The 10,728-nt window shown below is 39.4% G+C and overlaps 1 protein-coding gene across 1 annotated transcript; it reads right to left on the reverse strand.

Moving 5' to 3' along the window:
• Positions 1-562: 562 nt before the first annotated feature.
• On the reverse strand, positions 563-10,499 carry DNAJA1 (DnaJ heat shock protein family (Hsp40) member A1). The gene is made up of 9 exons (XM_032308310.1): positions 10,376-10,499; positions 9,129-9,270; positions 8,805-8,982; positions 6,664-6,768; positions 5,755-5,982; positions 3,730-3,844; positions 2,954-3,069; positions 2,559-2,659; positions 563-1,776 (listed from the first exon to the last, which is right to left on the reverse strand). The coding sequence occupies exons 2-9, from the start codon at positions 9,258-9,260 to the stop codon at positions 1,558-1,560; spliced, it is 1,194 nt and encodes a 397-aa protein (XP_032164201.1). The 5' UTR covers positions 9,261-9,270; positions 10,376-10,499; the 3' UTR covers positions 563-1,557.
• Between the last annotated feature and the right edge of the window lie 229 nt (positions 10,500-10,728).

Genomic DNA, 10,728 nt, shown 5'->3' on the forward strand with positions numbered 1-10,728 from the left:
GAGTTCCAATTTCTCCCTATTTTTACCTGTTTTCATTTTGGATTAGTAGGTGTGAAATAGTATCTCACTGTGGGTTTGATTTACACTCCCCTCATGACTGAGATGGGAAACATGAGCTTGTGCTATTTTTAAAAAATATTAAATGTATTGTCAACATACGTTCTCTTTAGAAATTCAAGATTTGTCACAGCCATTATTTCGAATACTTTTTTTAAGGAACTACTCTTATACGCTAAGTTTTAGTTTCCTACAAGGAAACTTAAGACCTGGGCCACTTCTTGGTTAGAAATGTTTAAGCTTCCTGATTATGGGAGATGCAGCAGAACCAGAACAAACAGGCAAACACTCTTGACATTCTCACTCTAGTATTTGCTTAAGTTTTTAAAACCCCTTTTGGCTCATTACTCACCCCTCACCCACATACACTCTTGTTTAACATTTAACTATGGTTTAAGTAACATTTTGTATTACCCATTTAACTAATTAAATAATCTCCTATCTTAATGAAAAAACAATGCTTTCAATCTAGGGGAAAAAAAAGCCTGTAGTGACACACTGGAAATGCTTTGTAATCAGTATATTAAGGAGACATTCATACATTCCAATTGCTTAATTCTGATAACCAGATTTAAGCTTGTGAACATGACTTTTTAAACATACAATTAAAGCTATTCATCATAATTTGCTATACTACCAACATTAAATTACAGTTACTTCGGAGCGTTATTTAAAGTAAGCCTGTAACATACCTTAAAAAAAAAAAAAACCTTCCTATCTCATACATGCAAACTTCTCCATGTAAATGTCTCTTCATTGTAAGTTACCCTGCTCCCGAAGCCACTACTCTGAAGCTTATCATGGTCCAAAAAGAAGGCAAAAAAGTATAACCAGGACTGATATATATATATATGTATATATATATTAAAAAAGGGGGGAAGAAAAAGATGGCACAGAAGGGAATGCAATTCTACAAGTGCAAGCCCTCAAGCAGCAGCATATGACAAACCCCTTCTTTAAAGAGATATCCTTTCTATCACTGATACCACAGGCCAAATTACATAGCATGCCATCTTCAAGTAACAGTTGAGGCAATAAATGCAGAGGCATCACAATGAATCCCACTTAACATAACTAAAGACCAACACTTCTCTACAAATTCTTTGTCTGATTGCCAATTAAATACAAGTTTTAACTTCATAGCTTAACAATTAAGGGTCATACACTGAAGTCAATACATACACCCAGCATTTCAGTCTGAGCTGTTTCATATACATAGAACTGAAATTAATTACAAGGTATGGCCTAACAAATGCTAGGAGAGATTTTTTTTGAAAGCAGTTTTTACAAATATTAAACTTATCTTCCACACTGAAGTCATCATACATACGGGGCAAAGTCAGAGCTTTTATATTTGAGTTTATTCTTCATTTAACTTTTAAAACACTACTATAGTTGAATATTAAAACAAAAACAATAGCAAGTAGTGAGCTATGATTATAGTCCTTCACTCATTCACTACTGCACATAAAATGCCAGCAGTGTTATTCACTGGCCCCATTAAGAGGTCTGACACTGAACACCACCCCTGGGATGATGTTCATCATCCTCATATGCTTCCCCATTGTAATGACGCCGTCTTTCCTGATTTGGATCAAAGTCCACCAGTTCTACCTGGTCCATTTCATCAGTCTCTTCTACTTCCTTCCTCTCAGGTAGGAGTTTTTCCAGCAAAGAGAGTTTATCAGGAGACAGAAAGCCATTCTCAGGAAAATTTACCTATAAGAAGAAATCTCTATTTTAAGTTCAGTTTGCTGCATTTCATTTGTTCCTTATATGTATTACCACTGACCCATTTTTTTCCCCAGAAAAATATGTGATGACACACATGATGATCTTTCGGCCAATCTGCCAGTCCCAACTTAGAACATGTGTTCTAAAAGGCACTGCATCTATCTAGCTAGTATGCTGAACTAGAACTTAAGGTAATAAAAAAGAAATATATTATCCTAGTAAAATTGCATTGTGATGATCACTGTTCTACTCAGCACATAGAAGAACCCATCCTGAAATAAATACTAATTCCTTTTAACAGGTTTTTAAAAGCTATTTTTTCTCAAGAAGGCAGTTCTTTCTTTGCCCAAGTTTTTTTTTTTTTTTCCCCCCAAGTCTTCCTTTCTATAAAATGTGATTTAAAAAATAATATTTTTAACTCTATGGTCACCAGAATTTCAATTATCAAAACTGCCCACTTGGCATCGCTGGAAAATGTTTTTAATAGAAGCTGTATTTATGGATCAAGGGCCAGACAATTTAAGACTGAAAAAAATGAGGGTTGTTTTATAAACCATCCTGTTAGCAAACCCAGCCTTGTAGTATTTTGCCAAAAATCCACAGTAGTTATTTTGAGTGCTTCTGCTGAACTTTAAAATCCCAGTTAGTGGCTTAATTTATTTCTTCCTGGACAAGAAAGAGTATCAATTTGATGTACCTTACTATTTGGAAATATAACTTGTTTTTTAAATAAGCTAATCATTCTTCGGTATTCCTACAATACTTACCTTAAATTCGATGATGAGGCGACCCTTCTCATATGGCCTACGATAAATTGGCATGCCTTCATTTAGCACACACTTGATATCTCCATGCTTGACAATTTGACCTAAAAACACAGTAGCCAAGTTTTTCCTTAAATAGTCACATTTTTATGAATGGGGGAAAAAAGAACAGAGGAATGTGCTAGCTCACTCATAGGAATAAATTATTTACATGAAGCCATCAATCCCATTACCTCTTTAGGAGCTTCCAAAAAGACCCAATACCCTATATAATTTCAGCTCAGCTTATAAATTATATAACTGACCAAGTAAAACACCAGTTTTCTCAGTGCCCATACCTGCTAGGAGCAGATCATGACAATACTAGAAGAAAGACAAGCTCATCTAAAGAATTATACCTGGATGAGAGGTGATGACAATGGTTCGGTTGTCAAGAGTAGATATTGGCTTTTGAAAACCGCACAGTGCTTCAACCAGCTGTATGTCCATACACATGAAAAGGTCTTCTCCTCGCCTGTATCAATGTCAATGACATATACTTTATCTTTCAAATCACCGAATATTAGATGTATCATAGCAGGCAGTTATTTTCTCTTAACAGGAAGGGTGTACGGGTATCTTTTACAAAGATGTTCTTTCTTTCCCCATTCTCAACAGCTGAGATCTAGAAACAGCAAATATATATGGATCCTGCCAGCTGTTTCCTGGACAAGACTTTAGAATCTTTTATTCTAGGGAGGCTCTACTACTTACCATCCCTGAACTGTTTGTTACACATCCCACTCCCTCCTTGTGCTTAGACTTTTTTTTCCCATTCTGTATTAGTAAATTATCTTACTCAGAGTACTCTACAAAAAAACTCATGTAGAGTCACCTCAAATGACAGCATTTTCCATTGAGACATTTGTTGTAATGCTCTTTTTTCATCAAATTAAAACCAGTTCCTTCGGGTGTCATTCCCAACACATTTATTGGAACCCTACTCTAATCCAATGCTTTATATTAGCAACAGATGGATATTTAACACGTTGCTAATCATTCTTGTGCTTCACTCCAAGTTCATCATAAACAGTATTGTTTCACAGTATTTCCAAGAAATGTCTTTAACGTAATGAAAAGCCCATTTAAAAAAATATGCAAGATGTCAATTTGAGTAGTTCATAAAAGTTCTTACCGAGTAAAAACAGCATGGTCCTTCTGATCTAAAACAATGATAATATCTCCTGGTTCCAGTCCTGGTTCTTGGTCTCCCTCACCATGGAATGTTATCTTCTGGCCATCTTTCATGCCTAAAAACAAAGGATTTCATTATACTCTTGTTTAACATCCAACTAATGCCAGAATCTCAATCTGTTAAAAAAACAGTGATGCACGTTTGTAAATCTGGGGTGGGGGGAGGTCGTGGTAGACGTAGGTTTACCGAAATGACTGAGAATGCCCACATGATTAAATCACTTCCATTTCGTTACAAAGTGAATGCAGTAGAAAACACAAACTCTACAGGCAGGTAAGTCTCCAAATTTTAGAGCTATTACTTACTACTAGCTGGATTACCCTGGGGGAAGCAAGTTGCATAACCTTCCAAAATAAATACTAACTTTCTCAGAGACCTACCTCACCAAGGCCTTAAATAAAAGGCCCATACTGCCACCAATCAGCAGACTAGCAAACATTATTAACTATAAATGTTAATTATAATGATCACCAAGGTGACCCACACAAGAACTGTTTCACTCATTATAGAAAACATTAAACATACATGTAGCCAATACTAAAATGAATCCCTATACAATCACCAAACGAGATCCAGCAGCTATCAACGCATGACTACCATTTTCACGTATTTATAACTCCACCCACGGTCCCCCCAACATATTTTGAAGCAAAACCCCGACATAATCCTTCAGAATATGTATGTACCTCTAAAAAACTAAGAACTTAAACCACAATACCAGTATTCAACACTGACAAAACTAAACAGTCTTTAATCATTCATGAAGCCAAGTAACTGTCTTTTTATGGTGATGAAGCAATTAAACAACCAGCTTTTGCTAGCTGTTCCATTACTTTGAAGACGTGGGTAAATACAGCAAAAATGGCTTCAGTCACCATTAATGCCCTCAAAATACATACTGCTTATAGCAAAAGGGGAGGTCTTACCAGAGCAGGAGAAAAAAAAAAAAAAAAATCCTACTAAACATAAACCAATTAAAGAAGAAAAAATGATGGGAGAGTTGGTATCCTGATACATATGGAAGACTACTACTGCAGGAGCTTAAGTTAATGTTAAATATATGTAATAATGTATAATGTTCATATTATCAATAGTTCTACCAATATGCAATATGTAATACTAGTTTCATTTTAAATTAATCAAGTCTGAAGGGTATTACTACATATTTATAATCTAAATTCTTACTATCAACTAATGAAACATGCTCATTAGTTTAGAAAAATTAAGGAAATCTTTATGAGACCTCCAGAATTCTTCACCTAACCCCACCCTCCATCCTTCAAAGCAAGCATATTCCAGGATGCCTTACTGGCTCAGTCAGTGGAGCACATGACTCCATTTCAGCGTTCTAACTGCAAGCCTAATGTTGGGGGTGGGGGGGGGCGGAGACTGACTGATTACTGACTGACTGACTGATTTACAGATTTTATTTGACAGAGACACACAGCGAGAGAGGGAATACAAGCAGTGGGAAAGGGAGAAGCAGGCTTCCTGATGAGCAGGGGCTCCATCCCACGACCCTCGATCATGACCTGAGCTGAAGGCAGACACTTAACTGACTGAGCCACCCTGGTGCCCCCTGGGTGGAGATTATTTAAAAAAATCTTAAAAAAAGGTAGGCATAGCCCTTAAATTTAGCAGTTCCCAAGAAAATTACCACTGTGTGAAGTTAATTGCAAGAAAAAAGTGGAAGAACTAATGATTTAATAGAAGAGAGTTAAGTATGGAACACTATTCAATCATTTGCTGATGTCAGTGCTACATTAAGTGAGGAGATCCTTTACGTGTTCACTACAATTATACAAAAGTTCGGCATAAAAAAGCATTTATTATGTAGCCAAGACTTATCCCTGGGTGATACCATACATAAGACCTAGTCAAGATAGTTTTTAACAATTACAAAATGTAGTATTAATAAACTTGCTACAGCACTCAAGAACTCACAATAAGTGGCTCAGAACTCACCTTTGTCAATATGAACTTCTAGAATCTTCTTCTCTCGAACTATCTTCCTTCCATTGCAGCTTTTACATCTATCTTTAGGACTGATCCGTTCCCCATGGCCCTGGCACTCCATGCACACAGACTGAATTTGCTGAACCATTCCAGGTCCTATCTGATGAATTCTTATTTGCATTCCAGTACCTCGGCAATTGGGACAACACTCAACTGCTCCTTTCTTACCACCTCGGCCTAAATAGTTTAAAAAGAAATGTTTGAATTAGTATTAGATACAACAAGTTTTTAAATGAGTTTTTACATGTATCTGATAGAATTCTGCCCTGAAAGTCTACAATTCAGGTTTTCACATTCGATAAAATACAGCCACCATCAGCTTCAATTATCTGACATTTTGACTGCTGTCTTAAAGTGCCAACTCAGAACCTTGTTTTGAGCATGTGCTCTCAAAGCACCATTCTTAGAGGACTACTTTATCTGTGAGATGGGACCATTTTAAAACATTCACTCTTTAGGAAAGAACATTTCCAACAAATAACTTAAAAAAAGATCAAAGGTTCTTAGCAAAGAATTTGTCTGAACAGCTAAGTGTCCCAAAAGGAGGACACTATCAAAATCCTATTACAGACTCTGAAACCATATGAATTTGAGTCTAAGTTTTAGAGAGAACAGCAACTGTTCAGCTCTAAACAATGCTGAGGAAAACACACCAAATTTGATTGATCCCAACTATCTGCGCGCGCGCGCGCGCACACACACACGTTGGTATTTTGCCAGTATTTCTCAAGGTGGTAGGTTCATGTTTTCTTCATACTTGCACCCTGCAAGATTTAGGTAGTGTATTGTCAGTTTTATATATCCAGAAGAGTTTCAGTTTCATTTTCAGTTATATTTAGAGGTGTTAAAAGACCGTACCTTCACATTTATCGCAAATCACATTCTTTTGCAGAGCTAGTTTTCTTGTTGCACCGTTATATAAATCTTCTAAGGTTACTGAGAGCTGATGCACAACATTTTTACCTAAAACAAAAACAGTACTCATTGAAAGTCCAAGATGCTACTCCTCTTTGTGTTCACTGCACTTCAAAGAAAGATCTGAAAGATGACGTTCACAAGATACATCTGTTGAGCACCTACTACATACATAAAAGGTCACATTATCACTTGTGATCTCAAAATGAGATGTAGTTTCAGATGAGGAAAATTAGGTGAAAATAATTGCCTACAGACATATTCGCGTCCATCTTACAAACTACAGCAATCAAAAATGTCAACTACAAAATCACTTGGGAAACCAGTTATTAAATAGCAGGTTTCCCAATAAATTAATTCAAACTGCATCTCTGTCATAATATATTCTTTGAATCTCACTCAGTATAGCAATGATATGACCAATTATTTCATTCAAAAATTTAACACAGTAAGTCCAACTAAGCAAGATTGGTCAGGGAAGCAGATATACTTATCCAGTCTCTGCAGAAGACCATTAGTTCTCACTTCTTTCTGACACAGGAGTAGCACACTTACTTTTGGGACAACAGTACTTAAAAACTGTATTTCTCATACAGTGCTAATACACCTTCCTGCAGTCAAATATTTTGTATCCCCGATACCTAAATCAGAAGCTGCTAATCACATGTGGCCATCTTAGTTAAGACCAAAGATAAGGGAATTTTTGTTTCAAATTAATCTAAATGTAAATGCAGCCAGGGGATACAGAGGAGTGACCTATCTCATCTTAAAATGCAAAGTGGAAGGTGGAGATTGCATAAGGACACAAAGGCTACACAAACGAAATCACCTGCCAACCATTAGTAAATTCCTAGTTAGTGATTCTTCCAGTGACTTATACCCACCACAGAACAATACTGCCTTAAGCCTATTTTCTCCTATCTGCATGTCTAATGAATACTTTCAGTTCCCCAAAGAGTGTGAAGCACCATTAACTAGATCTCCTTTTGTTCCTAGTTCCACCTTTCTTTATCACATACAGTCCATGCCGTTGGTTCTGGCATGCTAAAAACTGCCCCTCTTACTTTAGCTTTATACATCTGAGAACACAAGGAAGGAAAACAAAAACTCCTTTAGTGTGGTTACATATCCTTCAGTATCACACCAAAAAACAACTTTCATTAATCTAAGTCAAAGACTGCCAGCCAATTCCTTAAAATTCTTTTTTTTCTAAGTAAAAACCACTCTTTTTCTGTGGGACAAATCATCCTCAACAATTAACTATGACTGCAAATTTTTCTGAAGTAAATTCTGCAACCACATTTGTTAAAGGTTAAGCGCCCGTATTTTAGTAAGAAGCTAAAACAAGATTAAACAGGCCATAAGCTATTTGGAGTTAAGAAACCTGTGTTCGATTCCTGACTCTACCTTCCAATATATGACCTTGAAAAAATGTTAATTTCTAACTTTAACTCACTTTAACTGAACAAGGCCATGTAGCTCCAACTGGATGGGGGGGGGTCAAAAAAGCTTTCTAGAAAGTGTTTTGTCCTTTATTCTTTTAATTAATGCTTGATAAAGGTATCAGAGGGCTTTGCAAGCATTTTAAGTAATCTCTATACCCAACACGGGGCTGGAACTCACGGCCCCAAGATCAAGAGCTGTATGCTCTGCTGTTCCAGCCACTCAGGTGGCCTATAAGCATTTACTTGTTAGAACTTGATTGGCCTATTTTTGGCTACATCAATCCCAGTTTAAAAAACATCATAAATCAAAGTGGCAGTATATATCAGTTTGCAACATTATACCAACATGTAAACAAGCATTTCAAATAGATACTTTCTGAAGAATCTGCTTTCACTAATGGCTACTTTAATTTGCTCCATGTAGACTACTATTTTTTTTTTAGGATTTTATTTATTCATTTGACAAAGATCACAAGTAGGCAGAGCAGCAGGCAGAGAGGGAGGGGGAAAGCAGGCTCCCTGCTGAGCAGAGAGCCTGATATGGGATTCAAAGCCAGGACCCCAAAATCATGACCTGAGCTGAAGGCAGAGGCTTAACCCACTGAGCTACCCAGGCACCCTAGACTAGGTTATTCTTACCTCTCCTTTCTCTCTGCATTCTTCCTCCTCCTCCAAAAAACATATCAAAGATGTCCATGGGGGAGCCAAAACCACCACCAGCTCCACCTTCTTTAATTGCCTGTTCACCTCCTTTGTCATATAATTCCCTTTTCTTTGCATCAGAGAGTACTTCATAAGCTTGAGAAATCTGTTTAAACTGTTTGAGGAAAAAAAAAATTTTCACTTAAAAGTGCTGCAAAGCAGTTACTGTATTACACGTACTCATTGTCAGGTTGTAATAAGTACTATACACCTGGCAAAGAATCACACAGCTACATTTAAGAGTCTGAGTACATCACTTGCCTTCTCTCCTTCATTTGGATTCTTATCAGGGTGGTACTTCAAAGCCAGTTTCCTGTAGGCCTTTTTCAGTTCTTCTTGGGTGGCATTGGGTTTGACCCCCAAAACATCATAATAAGTGGTTTCTTTCACCATTTTCTACAGCCTGAAATAAAACGCAGTTTTAACTGACTTTCAACTGGAAATCTTAATTAGTAAAAATCAGAGTTAAGGCAGAGAAATCTGCTTATTCCCCAAATTTGATTTAAAAAGGCTGCCTTCCCTAAACTTCAGAGAAGGTAACCATTCTTTGGTAATTCAGCCATAAATTCTAACCAACTAAATATTAGCTAATTATCGGGATAATTCAAAGGCCTTCTACGGCAGCTGGTTCCCCCTCTCCCACAGGAAAGCTCCATACTAACGCCACTATTATCTGGATTCTTCCTGTTTCTCTTTCCAGTACTGACAGCAGTAATCAAAAAGGGCACCAATGTGTTCAGCTTATTGATTATTACATTATCATTGTCTTTGGTAAATCTGATAAGCACACACTCCCTAGATTAAAAAAAAAAAAAATGTGGGCACAGGGGAGGAGTAAAGGGAGTGGTTTACGAAACTGATTAAAAGCACAAGAAAGCAACCTCCCTTCCCCCCTCCTAAGGATGTTTCTCAATCACAGAACTTAGAGCATCTCCACTTTGACCACCAAACCCCCCTCGCCCCCACAAACCAGCGTAGTTTATATGCCGTTAGGTTTCCCCTGCACTAAGGGCAGATCTTAAAGGTTTTCTTCTTTCCACCTTGACCGAAGGGGTGGGAGAACCCCAGCCAGCCTTCAACAAAGAGAAGGAGGAGAGACCAGAGGAGCGGCCGCAGCCTCCGCCCCGCTCCCCCCCGCAGCCCCTCGCCCCTCTCGCGCGTGCGCGCATGGTCGCCCACCCCCCAGCAAGCTGGGGCGGAGGGGACGCGGGGGCGCGCACTTGGGGGGGGCGGCGGGTGGAAAGCCGAAGGCGGCAAGTCCTTGGGGACCTCAGGCTAAACAGAGTGGAGAATGCTTCAGTAACGTCTCGGGCCCACTCACCGCGTGCCGGAGATGGGTTGCCGCGGCACCACACCAGCCCTCCCAAAATGAAAATCGTGAATACAGGAACCAACAACCCTCCCGCCCACGCGGAGCCAACCGCCTCCGACCGCGGTCCCATCCGGCTTCCCGTGCCAACAATGGCGCCGGCCTTCGGACGAGGGGAAGCGCGAGGGCTGAAACTCACCGGTGAGAGGGCCGAGGCCGATGTGGGGGAGCGGGAAGGAGCGCGTTGCTGGGCGCAGCTCGGGTAGCCGCCGCTCCTCCGCGTCTCACCGAGCGTTCTGGAAAGTTCCGCCCGGCGCGCCGCAGCCGTCGTCTTTTGTAGCCGAGTCCCGACGCGTCACTCGACGGAAGTCCCGCCCCTTTCGCCGCTGCCACCGCCCCGCGGTTACCTAGGCAACAGCGCGGGGGCAATCGGCCCGGGAGGAACTGTGCCGAAGGGCCTTATGGGGCTGGGTGCAAGCTTGGGTTCCTGGAGCTCGTGGAACTTTCTGGAGTTCCTTTCTCCACCCGGTGGGCCACAGAGTGCGGAAGTCT

The sequence above is a fragment of the Mustela erminea genome, chromosome 12 (assembly GCF_009829155.1).
Source record: "Mustela erminea isolate mMusErm1 chromosome 12, mMusErm1.Pri, whole genome shotgun sequence".
NCBI lineage: Eukaryota > Metazoa > Chordata > Mammalia > Carnivora > Mustelidae > Mustela > Mustela erminea.

What these genes read in the sequence shown, in the direction of transcription:
- DNAJA1 (XM_032308310.1), bottom strand. Translation starts at nt 9,260, where the DNA reads ATGGTGAAAGAAACCACTTATTATGATGTTTTGGGGGTCAAACCCAAT. An exon ending in ATCCAAATGAAGGAGAGAAG is followed by an intron (nt 8,983 to 9,128) that starts GCAAGTGATGTA and finishes TTCCTCAAACAG; the next exon opens with TTTAAACAGATTTCTCAAGC. An exon ending in GATTTGCGATAAATGTGAAG is followed by an intron (nt 5,983 to 6,663) that starts GTACGGTCTTTT and finishes TAAACTATTTAG; the next exon opens with GCCGAGGTGGTAAGAAAGGA.